Genomic DNA, 25237 nt, shown 5'->3' on the forward strand with positions numbered 1-25237 from the left:
TGCACACTGTCCTGTTACTGTTCGGTTTTATGTTTATTAATACAAAGTGGAGATGATCCAGTGTATTGTGTTTGGCTGACATCGTTACCCCTGTCAAACGATGTACGACTGCCTCCTATTGGCTGAGACTCTCCATGTGACACAGTTAGAGGCAGGCGTGCAGTGTGTATCGGAGAAAGGAGCCAATCGGTGTCTCCCTCCCGCAGCATGACACCCAATCACAATGCTCTCTCTGCTTTCTCGCACAGCACGCTGGCCTCTCATTGGCCCAGGTGCATCAGGCAGGGCATACAAACCAATCACATCAATATGCAGGGGGAGAGATAAGCAACTCAAGCTTAACTTACAGAGGAGCGGTGTGGTACTCTCTCTCTGCACACGTGTTAAGCACAATACGCTACCCCCGCCAGACACCTCCGTCTGGGAGGCAGGCCTGCTGGAATTCAGCAGGGCACACAAGACACTTGAGTTCCAGCCCTCTTCCGCCTTCCACGGCTGTTCGTTCATAAAACACATAAAAACAGCATTTACAATATACATATATATTTACATATATATATATACACACACACACACGCACACACACAAACACATCTTCAGAATACTCTCCGCATTAGTAATATACTATTCATATTGTCACACTGAGCAAAGTTATTGTCAGTAATTTAAACTGGTATTGGTCTAACGACTGAATGTGGCATGTCTCTGATACTGATGGGGTTTGCCGCACTGCGCTGTGTGGTGCTCGGCCGTTCTGCTGAGGTCCACAGTGGGGCACTAAGGGCCTCGGCACCCGTTTGGATGTCACAAAGCCCAATTTCCTGCTCAAAGTCTTCATTTTAGTGATTTCTAAAAAGCCTAATATCTAACGCATTTCCTTTTCAACCTCACAAACCAGGGATCTGTGTTTACTTTCCTGGTTTAACTGTCATGAGATAATAAAAACACTTGAGAAAAAAGGAACAAGCATTTCTTTGGCCTCAAACACTAAACATAGTAGCTACAGCAACAGGGGAAACAGCAGTGGGAAAATATTTAACACACCGTTCAGTTTATTTATTTCCCCCTCAAGACTAGAAAGTAGATGAAATGTTTGGGAACTGAACACCCAATGTAGTCCTCCAACCAGATGTGGACACAAAATCAAGAATGAAAGCCCCTGGTGCTAAAACTAATTCTGTTGCAGTGTGAAGGGGAAAGTCCTTTGATACTGTCTGCCACCAGTTCACTTGTACAGGCCTCCGCCGGCCTGTGCCTCAGAGCGATCTGAGCGCACGACAATGTGCTGTACTGGATACTGCTCCTGGATATCCCACAATGCAAAGGGCCTGCGAACGTCCTCCCCTGACCCTGACTGGCTAAGCCATCAAACCCCTGATAACACCCTCTGACACACAATTAACACATTCCAGTGGTGCAATACTGTCATGAAATCACTTTTCAATACTGACCGCCCCCCCCGCGCCCACCCCAAGAACCCCTCCCGCTAGCATCTACTGTGTATGTGTGTGTGTGTGTATATACAGGTGTGCACAGAGACCAGGACGAGTTGCATGGGGACAGAGCTCTTTCTCTTTCTGGTGATGACGCCACACCGTGAGTCAGTGCCCCGCCCCTGTCACGCCCCCCTGCCCCGCCCGTCTCGGTGTGCTCGTGTAGTGGAACACCTGCCCTCGGCAGGCTACAGTTAGGCTCCTGCATCAACAGCTCCGCTTTCTCACAGGGACAATTCACTGTCCAGTCAACACCAGTACAGTCAGTAACCCCCCCCCCCTCACATCAGTACTGTGGCGATGTACCGTAACGTCCCGGGTCTGCCCGTCAGTCGGTCCGTCAGTGAGTCAGTCAGTCAGGGTGTGTGTGCAGCTGTGCCACCCTCCCCACCCCCCATCTCTCCCCCCCCCCCCGCCCCCCTCACACACTCAACAACCAGAAGAAGAAGAAGATGGCCACAAACAGGAAGAGGGAGTCCTGCCAGTTGTTGCCGTTGTTGGGGTTACCGTTGCCTTGGTGATCAGCACCATAGTGAGGATCTGGAGAAGGGGAGTGAGAACATTTCATGATCTGTACAATGCACTGGAATTAATGTGAGAACGAATGAGAGAGAGAGTGTGTGTGTGCGTGCGTGCTTGTGTGCGCGTGTGCTGTTTGTGTTCTGACAGAAACATGAGAAAAGTGTGTACGTGTGTGTAAGACGGTGCAGGTGTGTGTGAGGACCACACAGGTGCATGGGCAGGCCGTGTGTGTGCATGTGCAGGCCGTGTGACAGGTGAGCACCTCCCTCTCTCAGCACAGGTGAGCACATACCTGCTCTGTGGAAAGGGTCGTTGGTGTTGAAGACTGTGGTGAAGAAACCGAAGGGGAAAGCGCCGATCCCAAACGACATGTGGAAGCCGGTGTCCCCGAATCCCTGGAAGGGCTGGTCGAGAGACAGCTTCACTCATTCACTGGCCACCCACTCCAGTTCATTTAAACATCTGTGTTTGCACACTGGCCACTCCCTCCAGGTGGTTTACAGAGCTGTGTTTTTACACTGCTTTATTTTACAGCGGTGGCTGAAGAAGGCCTTTTCGCACTGTGCCACACAGCGGACCCTGAGGGCCCCCCGTCTGCAGCGCTGAGGCCTGGGCGGCGGAAACGCCCCGACGCCAGCGGCACACTCACCCCTCGGCTCTCCGGCTCTGTCCTCTGGCCCTGAGGTCGCGGCGGAGTTTTCAACCTGCGGCAGAGAGGCAGAGAGGACGGTCAGCGCTCCTCCATCCCCCTGCCGCGGGGTTTACCGCCACGCCTCCCCCCGCCGCTGGTGCAGACGCACGTCTCTCTCTGCTGCATGCACTACAGGCTGAATGCTGCTCGCTGACCGTCTCTGATCTGAATCTGAATATGAATCTGAATCCGAATCTGAATCTGAATCTGAATATGACTGAAAACTTCCACACCTCGGGGCGCATGGCTGCGCAGGTGCATAACATATACACACACACACACACACACTCACACACACTCACACACACTCACACACACTCACACACACACACTCACACACACTCACACACACTCACACACACTCACACACACTCACACACACTCACACACACACACTCACACACACTCACACACACTCACACACACTCACACACACTCACACACACTCACACACACTCACACACACACAAAGACACACACACACACTACCTGGGGTCCTCTTGGCTGGCACTCCCGCGGCCGTACAGAGGGATGACTTTGTCTCTGCTGATTCCTGCTTTGCACACCGGGCACTGCTGTCTGCTGGGCCTCGTTTCCAGCCACTGGGTCACAGAGAGAAACACAGTCACACACAGCACTGCTGCACAGAAACAGGACTGCTGTGGTCTGTGTTAACCCTATTACACCACAACCAACTGCACACGTCAACCTCAACATTTACAGTAGCTTACAATGTAGCCAAAAATAAAGGTGAAAATAAAGAGGAAGAATAATGTACTTACTTGATGGAGACAAGGCCAGCTGTAGAAAAGAAAGGGGGAAAAAATTAGCAAATTTTTGCATTTGTAAACATTTCATTTTTCCCCTGAATCATTATGACATCATTATAAGCAGGAGCATTGCACAGGTGAACTCAGGAATCTTTCGGTAGGCATGCAGGTTTTTGTCATCATCCAATTCACTCAGAAGCCAGCGAGCACTTTCCACACTGCAAGTCCCACAATGCACCACAGCAAGGCACAGATGATTGGACAATGGGTGCATCACTGCTGGTGACACAGGGGGTCTCTGCAGGTGTCTCCCGAGCCACTAGAGGGTGCCGCAGCAGAAAGTCAAGGGCACCCTGCCATCATAACCACCCTTACCCACCGGAACAGAGCCAGTTTAACTCAGGCTGCCAGTCATTGTCAGCAGGTGACTCAGCTGGGATCAAACTCAGGCTATAGGGCTCTGAACAAGAGCTTCAGGTGACCAAGCCACCTGGGAGCCTAACAGTAATAAAGATGACAGCAAAAATATCCATCATTAAGGACTGAACTAAAAAAAAAGAAAGAAAAAAAAGATACGTGCTAACACTATCACATGATCATATGTCTGGAATGATCTGTTAAGGCTGAAGATGTGCAATGTTCCCTTTACGCTATTGCAATGGAACGTTCTCTCGGGTCAATGCGGCTAAAAAATGCAGAGATGAGAATGAGTCTCAGACACAGTGGCGGTGGTTTTTTTTTTTTTCCTCTTTCTCCAAAGCACAGAGACAGGAAGAACCGGTTGCAGGCACTCCGTTCACCCCCGCTTGCCAATGAATGCGCTCAGACGGAGAGCGATTCGGGGAACCAGACAATTACTCCCAACAGGAAAACCTGAACATTACATGGCAACAGACAATAAGCAACTGCACCTGTGAAATGGACATGTGGTAAAAAACAACAAACAAACAAACCAACAGAATAATGAGGGTTTCAGCTTTGTGGAAGCTTTAAAAACCTTTAAAAACCTTTAAAGCCCTTGGATCATTCTAAGAGGTAGCTGACTTGGTGGGTACACAGTGTGTTCAGCTAAACAATTTCCACAGATCTCTTTCCTAGAAGGCCTACTTAATGACCGTTCCTTTTCAGAATGGTTTATAAAAAAACCAAATGACCCCCAGATCTAACATGTATAACTTCTTTGTCATCTTATACCATGCATCAATAACTATTTTATGGTGCGTCTTTGACAAGGGAGTCATTTGCAGTCTATTCCAAACTACTCCATGGTCCTGACAACACAACAGTGAGCGAGTTTTTTATTTATTTATTTATTTTTTTACCAGAGATCAGGTAAGCAAAGCAGAATTTCCGATCATTTCTGATCAATCACAAAATGTGCTTATTAATATTTTCCATCTTGTAGGTGTTGTTTTTAAAATAGTCCCTCGGGATGCTTATTACTCCTCACTGTGAGCACGACTGAACTGCAACTCCCATCGATCGAACAGTGAGAACGGGCCATTCAACCCAAGTCTCTGTCCTGGAAAGATAACCCATGCTTTAATGACCGTCTGTGTGGAATATTGCTTTCTAGTGTCAGTGAGAGAGCATGGGACTATCCAGTGAATGCAAGGCTGAATACCTCGGCTGAACTGGACACCCACAGAAGAACAGAGGAGGGTTTGGAATCACTGTATCACTAGAAATATTTATCTCTTTTAACATGGGGGTTACTGTTTCATTGATATTGATCAGCCTATATTTACATTAATCTGTTTCAGGAGTTGCATAGATGTTACGTTCAGTTTAACAACGAACATGAAATATACACATAATTTAACTTATACTTAAAAACTGCCAACATTTTTGATGTCATCTTACCAGCACAAACACCTACAGCCTTGACCTTCACTGTTTATGTGGAAACAAAAAACAATAAAATCAATCTTTTCATCAATAGCGTCAGACAGTAGGCATTAGCGAAAGGCTCGTACTGATGGGGGTGACGGTTTTTTTCTCAGCATGTCAGAGGCTGTGGTGAAGCAGGAACACAGCGGAGTGCCACAGGGCGCGCTGCCTTAGCCTCACCTGCAACTTCATATTTCAGAACAGCACATTGCGTCACACCTGTCTACCTGTGGGCTGCGGTGTGGAGTAGTGGTGAGGAGCAGGGCTCGTAACTGAAAGTTTGCTGGTTCGAGTCCCCCCGGGGCACTGCTGCTGCACCCTTGGACAAGGTACTTCACCCAGAATTTCCTCAGTAAATATCCAGCTGTATAAACGGATAACATGTATCAATTGTAACCTATGTAAGTTGCTCAGGATAAGAGCGTCTGGTAAATGATGTGATGTAATGTACACCTTGTAAATACATGTACATGCTTTGTGTCAAAACCTCTGGAATCTCTCAAATCTGGTCAAACAAAACGTGGCAGCCATGCGGAGTAGCGGCATAGTAACTGCAGGACTTCAAATGTATATGCGCTACAACCCGGGAGAGCAGCGACTCCCGTTCCCTACGCGCTCCAACACCGCGGACCCTCACGGCCTCTGCATAGTTCAACACTGCGAACCCTGCGCAGCTGAACACCTGCAGGAGTGTGAGAATTGATCCAATTATCCAACTACACGACAGGATCATCTGCAGTAATACGGCGTAATTATCGATCCGAAAACGCTTGGCATACACTACAATACTGTAATAACCGACCCAGTTACAGAATATGGCGTTTTTATTGCGCAGGACAGCATCCCTGTTCGGCACTCCAAGGTTGCCTGGCCCTAGCCAATTAGTGAGACTCACTTTACTCAATTTTAGACTTTCTTTTAGCTTCTGGGTCTTAAGTATTATCTCGTCAGATACGAATAAAACAGCGCAGCACGCAAAATCTACAAAACTGTTACCAGCATATTAACCACAAGCGAAAATCACGGGCACGTCAAAAACACAGCGACACTCCTGTATTAACAATGTGTTTTATATTTAACATTTACATCTAACAAGGAGATTGAAGAAAACCAAACCAAACCAAAGAGCCTATCCTTTTCCACCGACACAGCCCCTAAAGGTACACCCGGGTCACACGATGCTTACGTCAGATGTAAGTGGAAGGACGGGTCAGCTTTTCAAGGGAAAGTCTCTGTTTTTATTGTCACTACAAATAAACGCTGCGTCTGCCGGGCACGGGCACACGCGTGCGCGCTCTCGACCTTCCCTCATGCCGTGATTATCGGTTCCTCCTGACCCCAATCCCATTCCTGGCCCTAATCTTAAACTGAACCTACTACAGCGACCTCACGTTAACACACCGAATCACCAGCACAAACATGATTAACGAATCACCAGCACAAACATGATTAACATCTACAGACATGGCCAAAGCAATTGCTTTTTGCGTGTAATTATTGTATATACATAATTAACACGTATATAGTCATATCGCCTCCAGTCAATACGGCAATACAGTACACCTGCAGACTGTCACCAGCTGTAACTAGCTTGTCTATACCTCTTCAGGGATACACCTGCAGGAACAGCAAATTATTTACAAAAACTACTCTATTCTGACAGAAGAATAACCTTTCACAGGTGAAAGATGACCAGCAGCGCCAAGCCAAGGTTCAGGATAGTTAATGATCTACCTGGCAGAACAAAGACGAAGGCAGGGAGCATTCAGTCTTAACTTTCACACTGAACTAGCCATCGTTCGTCCTTGGAAAAGCGAACGATGTACGTTGTCATAAGAGCACACACACACACACACACACACACACAAACAATTACTAGCTGGGGGACATTAGTCTAGCCATCCTCTTTGAAAAAGAAAGATTGCTGAACAGTCTCAAGGTAGCTCACCACCAAACGTTATGAGGCTAGGACAGAGATAACAGGATTTAGCTACTTGTGAAATGTGCGATGCATTAATATGTATTACTGAGATGTATATGTATAGGGAATCTCACCCTTGACAAAGATTTTTACTGTCAAAGTTTACAGCTGTTAAAATTCGCTAGCAAGCCAAGGCCAACATGAGACTGCAGTTAATCCGGATTCCGACTGACTAGCTAGGTAGCTACCTAGTTTACCCAGTTTACCTGCAAAACTGACAGCTAGTTAGCAGTTGCTGGTTACCGATGCACCAGTACACCAGATAGGCAGCGACTTGATGCACCTAATTAACTGACAGATGGACAACTAAGCCCCACAACGTCCATCTTTGCTAGTTGGCAAACTAGAAATCTAGTGATTAAGACAGCGGGCAAACAGTTGGCAACACGGGAACCACATTTTATACCTTTAGCTGAAATGACATTAGATAGAGCCTCTCGTTTCCCATATGTCACCCAAATTAAAGACACGGTCTCCTGTTAACTAGACCGTTAGCGTCAGCAAAGCTAGCTAACCAGCAGATCAACTACTAGTAACACACAATCTGCGAAGCCAAGCAACTCCAGGAATCCGTTCATTCAGCTTGATAACTAGTTAACTTGGTTATCTGGTTAACTAGCTAATCAACATCGACGGCAAAACACCAGCAAAAGCCTACCCTTGTGGTTTGCCTAGCAACATAACTAACTAGCTAGCTGTAGCAGGGAGTTAATAAACTGGTTGTTTAGCTATGTTGGCTATGACAATTAATCAGGTGGTTGTTTAGCCACAGCTAGAATGCAGTTTTAAAAACCCGGATTCCCCGACATAATGGTCCGAAGTGCGGGCACTTACCAGAACAGGTGTCCGCACAGACTGATCACGGCGTCCCGGGCCGTGTCCAGGCAGATGTTGCACTCAAACGTGGCCCGATCCCGCTCCCGTTCCCTCTCGCTGCCGCTGCCCCCGGCGCCGCCCCGGTCGTTGCTGTTCTCCCCGGCCGGGAATCCGCCTCTGCTGGCGGGGCCGCCGTCACTCGAGGATCGGGGATCCGCGGCCGCCATGTTTTGTTTATACGGAAATGAAAAAGTGGAAAAACTCAGGGCCCAGACCGTGATCCGCCCCTCCGCTTAACTGCTCTATACCTGCCTTCCCCGGTTTCCGTTTCCGTGAGCCGGAGGGAGGTGCCCGACAAAACGGAGGCTGTCCGGAGCGATGACCGACCAATAAAATCCGAGAAATTACTGGCTTTCTATCTATGATTGGTAAAAATAAATGTCAATCTTTATTATTTGTCCTTAAACAAATCAACAGATTGGTCATTCTTCAGGTTAGTAATTCTGAAGTGCAATAGTTTTTTGTTATGTGGGTAAGCGCGTCTGTCTAAATACTGATATTGACTACCAAATTCTCACAAAAATCTTTGTAAAGATTAGTCTCCCACACACTGATGACGGAAATGTGCTGACAGTGTTACTAACGCACACGCATTTTGTCATGTTCTCTGAGCAACAAGGTGAATGTGTGAGAGTTGGAAATCCTTTAGTGAAGGACTGAACTGAGATGCGCAAAAACGAAACGGGATTGTAATCATTTGACGTCTCCCAAGTTCAAAATGACCCTCCCGTCATGCTCGTGTTGGGTTTTGGGTTTTGGTATGCGACTCATGCAGGTTATTTGTCCCATGTTCGTGAAATGAATTGGGTCCGCACAGTTGCCTTTTTACATTCTGTCTTTGTGCCACAAGAGGGCAGTATAGGCTAATATTATATTGGAGGTGAATATACGTAGTTTGTATTATCTCACACTCTTTCGCCATTAAAAAACTTAAAGGACGATTCATATAAAAATTAATCCAGTGATAATCACATATATTTTGACATTTTCGAATCGAATTTAACATTGAAATGCAATTACAATACGCACCTACATCCATTCTGGAAGCAGTGACCATGTATTGTTTTGAAAATGTATTTTATTCTCATGGGTTGATAAAATCCCCGTGAGAGTACTTGAAAGCATCTGGGTTTATGTAGTACTTGACAAATTCATACGTGCTACATGACACCACAAACTGGGGAACATAGCTATAGATATGATTTGGCCAAGCATGTATTGTCTGAAGCTTACACAAGCATGTAATGCCGTGCAATACACCAGCCGTCAAACTACGCCACCTGCTGGAGACGACGGGCTCTTGGGATGTTGTCACCATACAGAGCTCCACAACGCCAGGGGAATGATAGGATCTCTGCATTAGTTCTGATCTTAATTTCTGTATTAGACATGCTCACAATGTAAAACTGGAAAAGGTGGTAATGAGTGACACACACACATACAGTACAGACAAATTTATTTGCAATAAAAAAGAAAAACGGACTACATAATTAACATTTATGAAAAATGAAAATGAAAAATGCATAAATTGTCCAAAAAAACAATTTTAATTTTAGTCTCTTTAAATATGAATACTTGAATCTTTGATGAAAAAAAAATCCAGAATAAAACTGTACATATGCGCTGAATTTCCTCACAAAATACCCTTCGGCTCCTTGAGTTTAATAATCTGCTAATCTGAGTTTACAGGTGACATGCCCTCATATGCCCTCTGAGTCTGCATGATAGCAGAGATTGATATCCAAGACAGGAAGAAAAAAAACATCCAATGTTTCTTTGAAGACTTGCAAGTTAATCAAAGCAGTTCTCAGACAAGTGCTATGTTCATAATCTGAAATGTGCTCAGGTGATGCCTTTTTTAAGCAGTTACACATTTTCTTGATGAATTCACTGAAAGGCTGACAGGTGGGATCACTGCTGTACTGTACTGAACACTGACTGGGCATTTAGCTCCATGAAGCTGGTCATTTTAATTTCATAACAATAATCTGAGAGACAAGACAAGTGGCAAAGACCTAAACCTACATTATACTGAAATGTTTCCGGAGTTTTTTAAAACTTAAAAACCTAAAGACCAAATAATACATGCTGAAATACATGCCTTAATAAAACCTTAATAAAACTTGCTATTGAGACTGGCAGGAAGTTAAGACCTAAACCGGGTTTCGGAAAGTTTAGCTTCACTTACACACAGGTACCTCTGTCCCAAGGCATTCAGCTGTAACACTCTTGATTAATTCACACTTTCACACCGACTTTGTTTTGGAACCTCCAATGGTGAATTAAGGTCTGCTCGCTGCCTACAGCCACACACCACATTCACCCTGACATTCTAGAATCTCCAGCTGACATTCTGGAGCTGCTGGTGTGGAGTCAACCTCACCTCAAAGCCTTTGCTTGTGTGGGACCTGCGCAGCACAATCCAATACACATGCTATTTTTCAGGCTACAGTCCCCACAGTGAATGCAAATGTAAGGGCAGGCTCCTGTGCAGTGGCGGAACAGCGCCAGCTGTGCCACTGTGGACTAACGGCGCAGCCCTGACTCAAACCTGGCTGCACCCTGTGACCTGGCGAAATAATTCAGGCTGCAGGGCCTCAGCTGACCCTTAGAAAAAAGTGCCTTTGCATTCTATGGGTGAATTTGATGTGGGAAATTCTGAATTCACAAAAAGTCAAACACAGTTAATACACTGAGTAATATACAATAAAAAAAGTCTTGCTAAAGGCAAGCAAGTATTAAGGTAGAATTCATGAACAGATGTTCAAAAAATATCTGATGTCTAAGGGTGTGAAAACTCTTACATACCAGTTTAGTCACTTATGGCCTTGAGACAGTGCTGAAGCTTCAAGCTTCAAAAAATCATGTTTTTTTGCAGAACAATAATAAATCACTTATTGTCTATTCAGGATGTGTTGTGTCATGTGTCCTGAATCTAGTAAGTATGAACAGTTTGACACCTGAAGAGTAAAAACCCATTTCAGACTGAACAAACACAATGTGGATATGAGTGACTAAATAATTATAAAATTAATAATAATTATAAAATTCTCCACACACAAAGCCTTGATTCGAAGGCATCTGTACATACGTCTATCTCTGAAATTCAATCTGAGCACAAACACATTTGCCCTTAACCCCTGTTAAATCTATTTAGGAAACTATCATCTACAAAGCTGATCATCTTTGCTGCTCACTTTAAGAAATGATTCCTGGAAATACTAAGTTTTGTGTCGCAAAAAAGTGATCCACAGCACCACAAATATACAGCAGTAGTCTGCAAATAGACAGGGTGCGTTAACACTAAAGTAGGTCACCTTAATAGTTTCAATACAGGTGATAAGCAAAAAGAGACATCCGATATAAAGAAAAAGGTTGTAGGTTGTAAAGTAGGAATTCATCACTGATTTTCACTACGCAAGAATAACAAACACCTCTATTTTACAGCTGTATCAATGTACATTTTTCATAACCTGAAAACCTTGTACTAAATACCCTCCTGCTATACTATAGAATTTTACATGTTTCAGAAGATCCAAACAAAACTTTTTTTTAATCCTTAGTCCAATTTGTAATAGAGTTCCTTACATAAAGCTCTGGAGGGCTGCATGAGGCCCTGTGACCACAGGCTGGACACCGAATTACAGCCTCTGCCTAAACCTCTCCATGTCTGCCCAATTTAGCTGTGAACCGAGTTACATTTTTGAATCTGATTCTGATGTTCCACATACCTTCACTGTCAATTCAAACACTATTGCCAATAAATCCTTTGAAGTGCAGTATTTGACCTGAAATCACTAATGACCGAGTGAATATTGTTTCAGTATTTGACCTGAAATCACTAATGACCGAGTGAATATTGTTTCAGTATTTGACCTGAAATCACTAATGACAGAGTGAATATTGTTTCAGTATTTGACCTGAAATCACTAATGACCGAGTGAATATTGTTTCTTGAGATGGAGTTACATGCAGTGCTGGACCACGTGACCTGGGAGAGGAGAGAGAGGAAGAAAGAGAGCATGCCATCATTTCAAACTGTGATTCTCAAACAATCAAACCCAGCACATCTAACGAACACATGCTTCTGGAGCAACAGAACACCAACAGCATCTCCATCTCTTCAATTCAAACAGACGTTACAATGTCAAGGACAGCGACATATTCAGATATAAGCTGTCAAGCTAAAGCCAGTAATGAGTCAGACTCTACACACCAGGCCAGCACCCCATTACCCCTCTTTTACTTTACAGTATAATACAGGCTGAAAATAACCACGTTCAGCCCCCACTAGAAGAGGTAAAACAGCTGAAATCTGTAACTTTGGCTGTTTGAAGCCATCCCTTGCTATTTAAGGGGCAGCTGAGCGGTGCAGTGATAAGGAGCAGGGCTGGTAACTGAAAGGTTGCTAGTTTGATTCCCTGCTGGGGCACTGTGATCTGCAGCTATATTGCAGCAAATGGAGGCTCATAATAAACATGCCAGTGTATCAGAAAAATAAATTATGGAGTTAAGGTCAGAATGTCAATCTTCCGATCTCAACGCGCAACTTCTGAACTGAGACACAGCAACTCAAAACCTTACAAAAACCATGGCCACTTGGTTGAATGTGGAAGTGAAGTGCAGTACTTGTCATTACTTGGTATTGACTGAAACAGGTGCAAACGGCTTCACTTCGAAATGTTTTCAGAGACTTCACTTACCATCTGTACAGCATTAGTGCAGTGTCAGCGTACAGTGTATTAAACAGCGGGTTAAAGAAGAACGTTAGAGTGGTGATGCCACTAGTTGAGTCCAGAAAGCAGAAACATTTCACATAGAATTCAGAATGTAGAATTACTGACCGTTCCATTAACCGGATATCAGAAAAGCAGCTGCTCCATTTGGCAGACCTAAGATAAAAACAATGAGAGTCAAACTCCATGCACAGGGCCTGACACAAAAACAGAGCCCAGCTCTATGACTTAATCTGTTTTGCGGCTACTTCGTGCAATTTCTTGATGTCCTCAACGCAAAAATGCTTCATGGAATTTACTCTCGGATCAAACTTAGTTTAATGCAGACACTTGGCTGGAACGTCAACATTTGGTTGAGGAGTTGGCAGTATAACTGAGAGACACATAACTGAGACTGCAGTTTAACATGTCTCTTAGGCTCGATAAAGCCTTGATGGAGGCTGTCATAATTAAAAGCCAAAAGAGGGATGGATTCTGACTCCAGTTCAGTGGATGGACAGCTGTACAGAGTTAGTGACTCACCGTTCGGTCCATTTGCATGAAAGAAACGACAAACTTACAGCCATTTCCAGCTATTCTATGCTATTACTAGTTGACTCACATGCAATTAAATAAGCAAGCATTTTTTTCCAATCATCACCAATCCCCCTTGCAGAGAACAGTATATAATTTTAAAAGTACAGTCTGATATGTACAGTACATGCACGGCTCTATCAGGGTGAACTCAGCTGCGGGATTGTGAGGAAACTAATCTAAAAAAGTCTAGATTATGCAAGAAAAAGCAACAAAACTAAACCAACTAGTTAACCAACTTTTTATTCCTAGAGCAGAAACATTTCACATGGAATTCAGAATCTAGAATCACTGACCGTTCTGTCCATTGACCAACAGAGGAGCAGTTGTGCCATTTGGCTGACCTAAGATAAAAGTAATGAGAGAGAGTTAAACACAAGGCCTGACACAAGAGCAGAGAGTCCAGCTCTATGGCTTAATCCGTTTCCAGCTACTCTGGTCTTTCTAGATGCCCCCCCCCCCCCCAAAAAAAAAGTTTTATGGAATTGACTCTCAGATCCAATTTAAGCATAATGCAGACACTTGGTTGGAACGGCAGCTTTTGGTTGAGGAGCTGGTGGTATTGCTGAGAGACACACAGAAGTGAAAATGCAGTTTAACGTGTCTCTTAGGCTTGATAAAGCCTTAACGTGACAGACACTGTCGAAACTAAGTGCCAAAGGCAGGATGGGTTCTGACTCCAGTTCAGTAGATGGAGGCCTGTGCAGAGTTAGGGACTCACCATTTGTCACCACTGCCACTGGAGCCTGCATCTGTGCCTGGTCTGCAAAAACAAAAACGAATATTAGACTCAGGCCTTGCACAGACCTGCACTGTTCCAAGCTGTTCTGTCCCGTCTCTGTGTGCTCCTGCAGTCGTATTTCATATAGATTTTACATGCAAAGAACATCTCAACAGCTTGAAGATGCTCACCGGTACCTGCATCACACTGATGAGCTCCAGGTGATGTGGTGAAACATGTTAAATAAAAAAGCTAGACCTCACCACCTTGTTTGTGCAAAAAGCCAACACAAAAATTAGGTTATCGGGATATGTGTGTAAAAATGAATCCAGGTCTTACCGATTCTTCTCCTTCTGATGAGAAATGCAATCCCTGCCAAAACAACCCCCACGACCACAACGGCAATGACAACACCGGCGACCTGAACGGTACAATCACCATCGCCACAGTTCAAACACTGGCGATCTGCAACACAGAAAGAAAACATTGATTATACACCAGGATTTCTGGGTTTCTGTTAGTCCGTAATTACTGGGTTTTGCCTGGTTAAATTTACTTAAAAAAACGATAAATTATAAACTTGCTGGTCAAAATGTCCAGTAATAATGCTCATACAAAATGTAGCTATAACAAAGGCTTTCTCTAAACAGGACATTTGTGTTTTTACAGTGAACCCTGACTGGGCTACACTGGCTAAAACTGCCTGTGTTCTGCCCGTGTGAAGCGTGCCAGCAGAGAGGGGCTTCTCTCTGCAGAATCGAATTAAGACGGCGCTGCGAAGTCATCTGAAGGAGGAGAGAGTGATGCAGATTATGCGCATTGCAAGCTGCAACGACACATTGGACACGTTTGATTTCAAGTTGGCAGCAGAGGACTTTGCCGCAATGAAAAAAAGGGGAAAATAAAATGTTTCCTTGGTAGCCTACAGGCTACATTAGATGCCATGTAGATCTAGCCTTTTTCTAGACAGGTTACAGATGTTACAGGTTACAGATGTTTCATAATAGCCTACATTTTAGCGGCTAATGTTGAGGTTTTGCTCAATCGTTACTGTTCATTGAACAGTCAAACTAATTTGAGGTCGCTGTCATTCTTTCGTCAACCTAGATGTACATTATATTTGCATTTGTAACATAGATCATTATTGAAACGTGACTGGTAAGTTTCAAATTTGTACGGTAAAATACATTCTTCCTGGACACAGAACTGGCAAGAAAAAATCCTAGCGGAAACCCTGGGCCACAACTGAGTTCATTTTGAGCTATCCAGCTTGTTAGCTATATACTAGCTGAATGGATTGGCCAATTTTTGTAATTGTAGGTGAAAAGATGTTTTAAGAGTTATATCAAGAAAATTGCATTGAATAAGAGCTGTCAGTTTTTCAAGTCAACTTAATTATTTGAAAGAAGAGTTACTGCTATCCTTAATGTTACTGTTACTCTTAAAGTTTTTGATCCTTGAAGTAACTGTAGGAATATTAGCAGCTGTCAGTCACTGACTGTGATTGGTAGACAGTAAATCATAATTACCCCACATCTGAATCACCGGCTGACTCAGGGTTACATGCTTGACCACACAGCTGTACTCTGCTTTGTCAGACGTATCGACGTCCACCATCTTCCTCATCTGATAAGTCTCCAGTACGTCCCCATTGGGCAAGACTCCTGAAGAAGTGACTCCATCTCTCTCTGTCAGGGGCACCCCGTCCCTCATGATGTGCACCTCCACGTCCTTCGGGTAGAATCCAGTGGCCAAACACGTCAGAGTACGCTTGTCATCCTTTGCCTTTGCAAAGACGAACACTTCAGGAGGAGCTGAGGAAGAGAAAGCATGATTAATGAAGAAACTCATAACACAGAGCTCTTACCTGCTCAGAGCAGGTGGCGGCTGATATTTCATTCCAGCATGTTATACTTCATGTCACATGTGTAGGTACAGACCACACACTGCAGAATTATTGTGGACGACTCAGCCTGTAAAACACAGCCTCTGTCTGTTGAATGAAAAAGAGCAGATCTCACGTACAGTTTCGACTTTGCTCTGCCATTTGTGTCTGTGAGTAGTTGACGAATTTGGACAGCCAATCCATGCACTCCTTCTCCAGGTACCCCTTGGTGTACTGGTTGAGGATCTGAACATCATCCCACTTTTTCTTGGTGGGGAAGGCTTGCTGCACTGAGGCCACCCACTGCATATTGGCATCATCGAAGGACAGGAAGTCCTCGCCATCGTAGCTGTACTGGTCGAAGCCCTTCTGAAATTTCAGCTGATTCCCAGACAGCTTCTTAACCTCACAGCCATGTTTCCACTGCAGGATGTGGAGATCTGAGAGGAGATGAGAGAGACATACATTTTTAAAAATTAAAGGTTTCAATATATGCAATATTTAATGAGTAACAATAATGATCCAACTACTCTTAGGCAGTTTCTACTCTTGAAAATGAGAGCTTGATCATTAAATTACAGCTCTATAGAGCTGTATAATTTTCATAAACAGAAACAGATTAGCTCAGGCTTTTCCTGACTGAAAACATTTTGTGTGTATATAGAAGCTAAGCAGTATAGGAGCATGTCATAATACTTAGGCTACTAATTAAAATGTGGATTGCAAGATTGCTTGTATACCAGAAGAATAATCACATTAAGGCAGCTATGATACAAATACAGTACACAGGCAACTAACTACATGGTTGTGATTTTAAAAGCAATGTCCACATATCTGGTAGCAATGCTTTTTCCCCATAATGATAACGGTATCGCTAACTTTGTTTAAATCATGGTTTGTATTCCACCCCATCACCCCTGTCCTGGTCTCTGCCTGATGTTCTAGAATGTCCATGATGTTCTGAATAGGTGGCACTGGTCAGGACTGTCCCTCACCAGACTTGTTGTGATGCATGCGGTCCATCAGAATATTGACGTTGACGTTGAACCACTGTTCCTTGCTCTTGCGGGACTGAGTGCCTTTCAGCCAGTAATCTTCAGGCAAATTCTTCCTCATCCAGTCCTGCGTAGGAATCTTCCTCTGATCCTTGCTGTTGTAATAGTCGATCGTTCTGTCATCCAGGATTCCCATGGCAGTGAACTGGTAGAGGCCTGGAGCATTTAGACCTGGGGGCTTTGAAAGAGCCGTGTAGATGTACTGAAGAGAGTGAATCTCTGGGGGAGAGAAGGAGAGTTAGTGAGAGGGTTACTACAGACAGACAACTGAACAGAGGCCCCATATAAACAGACTATGACCCAGATTCAGTCTAATGGTAATGTGCTTTGAGAACCGGCCCCAATGCTGCCTTCAATTTGTAATACAGGACAAAAAACATTATGCTATGACTGAATCTGGTCCCAAAACTTTCTGCAGTCACCTACAACAGCTCATGAAGGACTTCAAAACTTGTCTCCAAGGTGGTATATATTCTTCATGTTCTTAAGGGAAAGAAAAACAATATTTTGTGCACCAAAACTGATCAGTGATGGTGGTACAAATATATTAAGTGGACTGAGGAAACTGTATCTGGGGCAGAGGTGTGGCATAGTGGTTAAGGAGCTGGTCTTCTAATGCAGAAGGCTGTGTGTTTGATTCCCCAGTAGGATTCAACCTGATCTACTTGAGTAAATACTCAACTGGACAACTAGATATTACAAAATGTACAAAATATAAACTACGTAACTCACCCAGGATAACGTCATCGGCTAAGAAAAGATTATCTCAATTAATAGTTTATTTAATTAAAGCTGCAATGACTTTTCAAACTAATCGAATATTTGATCATAAAAAAAACAGTCAAAAATGTAATGATTTTATAAATATTGCCCACGCTGGTCGTCTCTGCGAAGTGCTCGGCAGCTCTCTGCACTGACACTTGCGCGATTTCGCAAACCGTTAAGTGCATTTTATAATCTAACCACTGAGCGGCGCTACTGCGCTGTTACACTGTCACCGGTCACAACGGCAGAGGAAAAGAGGACTGGAAACTTTTCACTGTGAAAAAGAGTGAAACCGTCCAACGTTCGGTATTTTTTCAAGAAAAAAACAACGGGAAACAGTGTGCAGCAGTATTTGCAGTAATTACGTGTCCCCGCACAGCAACACTAGCGTCATGCACGAGTATCTGAAAAGAACAAACGCTCATGTTTTCGGTCATGAAGGATACCCCAGCATGGCTTTCATTTTTACCTCACCAGGATGCTACTGAAGGAATTCAAGTCTTGCTCAAGGCCAAAGCGACGTCAGTGCCCCCGCTGTGATCCAGATCTATCAGCTCTAACTTCACTGCACCACTGTAAACCTCACCTCCCCGGTCAGTAATTTCTGTTTTGAGTCGTTCCCGTGTGGTCATGTGATTTAATGTAATGCACTTGTTTTACGCAGGCGTCTCCTCCGATCTCGCCCCGCTGCGCGTTGCTGCCACCTCGCCAGGCGATTCTCATGCTGAACATGATACTCACCCCGTTACAATGTCATGGGAACACCCAGCTCTGCTTAATATGCACACGGACAAAATTCTTTTTGTAAATGGAACAACTAATTTATTACAGGGAGAAATCAGCTCAAGACTGCAAAGTTTGGAATTCTTAACTATTACACCTGCTCTGGTGTCAGTAATGTAAGGCATCCATGTCTTTCCATATCAACATACTGATTATTATCAATATAGTACACAGCAGTTGAAACATTGACAAAACAATGCTTTACCCCGCTCACAACAAAGAGACTTTCTGTGGCCTATCCAGGTTGTTGCAATATAAAATTAATGATTTTAGAGCTTTCTTTTCCTTCCAATAACAAAGGTACTGCTGTCGTGGGTTTCAAAGACCAAAGCAACTGATACTGTATATGGTTAATCACCATAAAGCTAATAGAAGGGTGAGGATGACGTATCTTTTTATTAAGGTTTCGTTACAATTCTCAGCGATTAAAACAGTTTACAATATTTACACGAAATGCTTATATATAAAGCTTATGTGCATTATGTGATTTAAAATGAATTTAAGGATTTTTTTAGGTAACTGAGGAGGCTTTGTTTTCATTAATTGTCAATTAATATATTGGCATTTAGTAATGTTATTAATTGACATTACTTTTAATATCAAGTTCAACAAAACTCCAACGTAAACTTAAATAACTGAGTTCACACGAACTAAAACTTGAGTTAAATGAGAACAACTTTAATTTAGGAAAACTGAACTTAAGAAAGAAGTGTCATTTTTGCAGTCTGGCCTGTGGTCGTTTTCTTACCAGGGCGCACATTATCTCGCTTCGGCAAACATGACTACACTTTCTGAAGTAAACAAAGTAGTCATCGAACTCACGGATTAACAATGTTTTTCGATAAATTTGATTACGCACATTGTACTTTGAATGTTAGTTTACATGCAGTGTAAGTAATCTTCTCAGTTAAATGCGCCTTTGCTTTTAAACAAAAGTGCGCAACACGTTAGGACACAACAATGGAGTTCCCTTTTCCCTCAAAATTTCCTTAGAAATAATAAAGAGTAACGCTAGACTTAAAATAAATAAAAATAAAATCAAACATCAATCACAATGACTAAATACTGGCAATATGGAAAGATTTTCTGCATAAAAACACGTCGTCAGAAAGCAGGGCACATAACGTTATCCAACAGAGACTTCGTTAAGTTTCACTTTCACTTTTAAAAAAGGACTCTCTCGAAATATACAGGCTAATACTTACCGCTGTGGACAGTCCACAATGTCCCAAACAGCACAAGAGATGTTAAGACGTTCATTTTTCCTTCGTTTTCGAAGATTCGCTCTTTTTGCGTCAAAATTCCACTATTTTGAGTAGCGCGACTGTCGGCGTTACGCCGTCACCGTCCGAAAGCGGAAATCTAACTGAGTACTTTTTGAGTATATTCATCCAATCAAACAGACCAGCCGTGAGAACGTCACCGGTTGGCAGGTGAAAACGGCAGTCGCAGGTTGCAAGTCCGTTACTACCTCAGGTCGATTAAAGAAAACGAAGTGTTTATTATTTATGAGCATCGAAATTAACTGACGTCTCGTAAATGCGATTAAAATGCTTTTATTCATTTCTGCACAAACTAAGATAATGCGCATTAGAACAGCCAACAGAGACTAATCCAGTTTAATGGTTTCTTCGACGCGTTTCAGCTAATTCTATCTGAATCAGTGATGCCGTTTTCCACCTGCTGCCAGATCAGTTGCAGCAGTTGCAGAAGACCCCGGCTTCGGGAACATAGCGAGGCATTGATCTGATCTGATATCGCCTCTTTCAGTCCAAGGAGGGGGCAAAGTCAATGTTACAGTGCAAAAGTGGGTTTAATGGAACACAGCATTACATAAGCAATGTACTGAGTGAGAGCATGTAACGTGTATAAGGCACAATTAATAATTACGATATAAATAACATCTTTGCGTAAAAGATCCCCTCTGAAGCCCTTCTTTAAGCATGGTCTGTAAGAGAGAGACCTCAGCAGTTCTCTGTTCGTTTCATTCGAAACTTTATTTCCCACATGAGAAAAAAAAAAACATCTGGCATTTTACAAAGTTACATTTACATTTAGTCATTTAGCAGATATTCTTATCCAGAGTGATTTACAAAAATTACGTGAAAGAAGGTTAGGCTAAAAGCAACAACGGTACCAAATAACAATCACAATCCAAGCGTCACAATCCAATAGTGGAATGCATATAATCACATACAAAATAAAATAAAATAATAATAAAAAGGTCTGTGGAATCAGTAAATTCCTTAGAGAAAACAGCTCTTTGTGTTCAGGGAACACGGCCGGGAGACTTTAAGAGACTAATCACCTGTCTATACTTGGTCAATGCCATTTCACAGGACCTTCAGCAGTAATGCTTACCCTCATACCTCATACACTTTGTGCAGGACAAACCAGTGCTACATGTTCCCTCAGTACTTACAGAGGCCATACATAACTGTTTATTCCTTTTTGGTTTGCGTGAGTTGGTATTATTCAGATTGTTGATCTGAAGGGCTGTGTTACGTTAAGTCAACATGTCCCAATACCACTGTAAAGGGAGTACCTGAGAGGTGGAGTTACGGGGTACTTTATGCTCCTCTTGCTACCTGCATATGGACTATATTCACCCTGACTTTAGGGACTCTCCAATAGTATCTGAAGCTCACATTCCTGCTTGAACAGCCTGAAGCTCAACAGTAAACATGAATCAAAAACTGCACCTAAAAACACCCTCTGATATTGAGTGACTGACTATTCAGTAAATTTCCTCTACACAGGGCCTGATTACAGGCCTCTACAAAGTGTTCCAAGGCTGAACTTCAGCCTAATGACAAAGCTTTGCTCTTATCCCTGAGAAATGAATTTAGAAAAGTAGCTTAAATGAGGAAAAAAGAAAACATTTTGTAAAGCAAACAGGTAACACACAATGTTATATTAAAATTATATTCTGCAAATGTTAGGGATTCTAAAATGCTGCAGTGAGACTGTTCATCTTTTTACCCCTTGATACTTCACTGAGATCAAAGTTCAACACAGTAAATAAAGACCTCAGCAGATTTCCCCACAGATGATTATCCAAAAAAGACATTCAAATAAGAAAAGACTGTAATGTGTATATCCATTACAGCTGCCTAAAGGAGTTCTGGAGCTACTTAGCCCAGATTTGCACTAAGCAAAAATAAAAAGCTTGCTGTGACAATGTACAGGCCTATTTTTTCCATTACTTCAATGTGATCATTGATATTTGTGTACCAATTTAGATCAGAGTCCTGTGGTGATCCAAAAAATGTTTTTTTTCCTGTATGTTCAGCTATGTATTCTTACAGCATCAACCAAGACTTCTGCATATCTGCCATGCTTTGCTCTGTTACACTTTAAATCTGATCTGAGTTACACTTTAAATCTGATGCTGACATCCCATATGTGGTCAATCTTGCCAAAACATTAAACATTAGATCCTTTAACATTTGAGGTACAATATGAGTTAATGAATATTGTAGCCTGAGATCAAGTCAGTGCAGTGCTGGACCATGTAACCTGAAAGAGTGAGAGATGGAACGAGAGAGAGACAGCATTATTATTTCAAACTGAGCATTTTCATCAAATAAACCAAGCACATTAAATTATGAAATGTTTCTAAAAACAGATTCATCTTACTTTAACTCTAAATGATATTATGCTGATAACAGTGACATATCAAGTCATTATGAGATATTGTTAAGGAAAGTGACTTTTAAAGTTGTTATAAGACATTACAAGGTCAAAGTCACTGAAAGGTGTTATAAAGTCAAGACCTGTGACCTCCACAGTTGTTATAAATTGTTACAAAGTAAACCTAGCGACAAGTAACATGTTATAAAGTCAAGAACAGTGTGGTTGTGCAGTAATGTGTTAGACTCACCGCAACAGGCCAGTCCTCCATCACCCCTCCTTTACGTCTTTTTACGGCCCTGAGAAGGAAAGACGAGTCATGAGAGCTAGCGGCTGATGGGACACTGGTGCTACTCGGGCTGATACTACTGCTAACACTTAAACAGCTACCACAACATAACCAGAGGTAACTTATGAACCACAACCACACATTTCAAACCAACTTTAAGTAATAGCTGCCCTTAATGCTGCCTATATTACTGGAATCAAAGTGGGACCTGGAGTTGGAGCTGTAATCATCATTTCCCCTACGATAGACGAAAAGGCTCAGAAGGAAAGTAATTACAGGAGTTCCCTGTAGACGTAAAATTACAACATTTACATTATAATTAAATGAGACCCACATGCCGAACTGTTATCTTTCCTTTTTATCCTTTGTTTACTGCAGTCAGAAACACATACATGAGCAAGCATGCTAACTGAAAGCTAGAAAGACTTTCATTTAAGGCATGATGTGTGAATGTGAGATTGAGTGGCAAAAGGACTGCACATGTGAAATTGCTCATTACCACTGTTCACATCTTCACTGGACGACCCACTCTTGGCACTCCCTTTACCTGAAACAACAATAACGGAGTTTTACCAAACTCAGCTTCTGCATAGCATATTTTCCCCATTTATCCAGCACTTCCTGATTGTTTATTTTGGAAATAAATTCTGCTGCTGAACTGCTGAATTTTCATTCTTTCTACAGTGGTGAAAGGGCTCTTACCAGAGTCAGCGCTTACAGATTCATTGGAGCCCTTCATCTCTGTCTTTGCATCTGTCAAAAAGAGGAAGAAACCATGTTCAGGTAAAATGACAGCATGCAGTGTACTGCAGCTATGCAGACCAGTAGCCAGGCCAGCAGTGTGGAGCAGTGGTCAGGGCAGCAGTGTGGAGCAGCGGTCAGGGCAGCAGCGTGGAGCAGCAGTGTGGAGCAGCAGTCAGGGCAGCAGTGCGGAGCAGTGGTCAGGGCAGCAGTGTGGAGCAGCATTCAGAGCAGCAGTGTGGAGCAGTGGTCAGGGCAGCAGTGTGGAGCAGCGGTCAGGGCAGCAGCGTGGAGCAGCAGTCAGGGCAGCAGCGTGGAGCAGTGGTCAGGGCAGCGGTCAGAGCAGCTGAGATTTTTTTGAAGTGGCAGTGAGCTTTCACATAAAGTTAACTTTCAAGGCCATCTTACTAATTTGAAGACACTAACAGGGAATGCCAACATTTAAAGCACTCTTTCTGAAGAATTATTTTTGTAACCACTATAACCCGCAAAAACATTTTTACAAGCAGTGCTCAATAAATGTAACTAATCATGCTGAACACTTGTGGTGAACCTATGGAACTGTGGTGCAGAAAAAATGTAATGTTGAAGTTCTGTTGGGTAAAAAGTCAGTTACTCATTATGATGTTTGGTTGTATTTACACAGAGGAGACATATAAGTATAGTCATACACAGTTATATTTTAGCTATGCAAGGTCAAGGAAAGTGCAGTAGAATACCATATGCTTCACTGTGCACTGTTCAACCTAGGGGTCTATCAAGTGCAAATGATTTCACTTCTAAATATCTTCTTTTGATGACAGATACTTCACTTCCTATCTGTACAGCATTAGTGCAATGCCAGCATACAGTATATTTAACAGCGGGTTAAAGAAGAACATTAGAATGGTGATGCCACTAGTGGAGTCCAGAAAGCAGAAACATTTCATACACAATTCAGAATCTAGATACACTGACCGTTTTGTTCACCGCCCAACAGACGTTCAGTTTGTCCATTTGACTGACCTAAGATAAAAGCAATGAGAGCCAAACTCAAACATCTACATATTTCGGACTGCTTCCAGCCATTCCATATGCTATTCTTTATTCCTCTAAAACAAACCCATTTCACAGAATGTATTCTCAGGGATAATTCAGGTGCATAAAGGCCTTTATCAGGAATGCCACCATTTGGCTGAGGAGCAGTTTAAGGCTTTAATATGGTAAGCACTGCAGGAATTTTGGTAACTGCCAAAGACGGGATGGATTCTGACTCCAGTTCAGTGAATGGAGGTCTGTACAAAGTTAGTGACTCACCGTTCGGTCCATTTGCATGAAAGAAACGACAAACTTACAGCCATTTCCAGCTATTCTATGCTATTACTAGTTGACTCACATGCAATTAAATAAGCAAGCATTTTTTTCCAATCACCACCAATCCCCCTTGCAGAGAACAGTATATAATTTTAAAAGTACAGTCTGATATGAAAAGTACATGCACGGCTCTATCAGGGTGAACTCAGCTGCGGGATTGTGAGGAAACTAATCTAAAAAAGTCTAGATTATGCAAGAAAAAGCAACAAAACTAAACCAACTAGTTAACCAACTTTTTATTCCTGAGTGCTATGATTTATAGTACAAAAGCTAAATCGGTTTTAACAGAAACTAGCTTTACACACTTAATCCGTTTCCAGCTACTCTGGTCTTTAAAAAAAAGTTTTACGGAACTGACTCTCAGATCAAATTTAAGCATAATGCAGACACTTGGCTATAATGGCAGCATTTGGTTGAGGAGCTGGTGGTATTGCTGAGAGACACACAGAAGTGAAACTGCAGCTTAACGTGTCTCTTAGG

The 25237-nt window shown here is 42.9% G+C and overlaps 2 protein-coding genes across 3 annotated transcripts; both read right to left on the reverse strand.

Moving 5' to 3' along the window:
- Positions 1-1914: 1914 nt before the first annotated feature.
- Positions 1915-8460, reverse strand: rnf5 (ring finger protein 5). Its single transcript, XM_036515704.1, has 6 exons — positions 8182-8460; positions 3489-3507; positions 3196-3308; positions 2665-2719; positions 2308-2419; positions 1915-2033 (listed from the first exon to the last, which is right to left on the reverse strand). Exons 1-6 carry the CDS (start codon positions 8388-8390, stop codon positions 1915-1917), a joined length of 627 nt encoding a protein of 208 aa, XP_036371597.1. The 5' UTR covers positions 8391-8460.
- Positions 8461-11552: 3092 nt separating this feature from the next.
- On the reverse strand, positions 11553-20086 carry LOC118768786 (class I histocompatibility antigen, F10 alpha chain-like). 2 transcript variants are annotated; one of them, XM_036515703.1, is made up of 10 exons: positions 19947-20086; positions 17134-17412; positions 16279-16578; positions 15783-16067; positions 14593-14718; positions 14254-14295; positions 13829-13876; positions 13068-13115; positions 12100-12214; positions 11553-12011 (listed from the first exon to the last, which is right to left on the reverse strand). In XM_036515703.1, the coding sequence occupies exons 1-8, from the start codon at positions 19999-20001 to the stop codon at positions 13075-13077; spliced, it is 1176 nt and encodes a 391-aa protein (XP_036371596.1). In that variant the 5' UTR covers positions 20002-20086; the 3' UTR covers positions 11553-12011; positions 12100-12214; positions 13068-13074. The 2 variants fall into 2 exon arrangements, with proteins under 2 accessions (XP_036371596.1, XP_036371595.1); XM_036515702.1 differs by having other exon boundaries at positions 12056-12214.
- Between the last annotated feature and the right edge of the window lie 5151 nt (positions 20087-25237).

This window comes from Megalops cyprinoides, chromosome 21, assembly GCF_013368585.1.
Source record: "Megalops cyprinoides isolate fMegCyp1 chromosome 21, fMegCyp1.pri, whole genome shotgun sequence".
Taxonomy (NCBI): domain Eukaryota; kingdom Metazoa; phylum Chordata; class Actinopteri; order Elopiformes; family Megalopidae; genus Megalops; species Megalops cyprinoides.

Bases quoted from the DNA above. Each gene is read 5' to 3' on its own strand.
- rnf5 (XM_036515704.1), bottom strand. From the start codon at position 8,390: ATGGCGGCCGCGGATCCCCGATCCTCGAGTGACGGCGGCCCCGCCAGC. The intron at 2,720-3,195 runs GTAGTGTGTGTG...TCTCTGCCGCAG, and splicing joins GCCAGCCAAGAGGACCCCAG to GTTGAAAACTCCGCCGCGAC. The intron at 2,420-2,664 runs GTGAGTGTGCCG...TCTCTCGACCAG, and splicing joins CAGAGCCGGAGAGCCGAGGG to CCCTTCCAGGGATTCGGGGA.
- LOC118768786 (XM_036515703.1), bottom strand. From the start codon at position 20,001: ATGAACGTCTTAACATCTCTTGTGCTGTTTGGGACATTGTGGACTGTC. The intron at 16,068-16,278 runs GTACGTGAGATC...TCTCTTCCTCAG, and splicing joins GGCAGAGCAAAGTCGAAACT to CTCCTCCTGAAGTGTTCGTC. The intron at 13,116-13,828 runs GTCAGTGATTCT...TTTTTATCTTAG, and splicing joins GTTGGTCAATGGACAGAACG to GTCTGCCAAATGGAGCAGCT.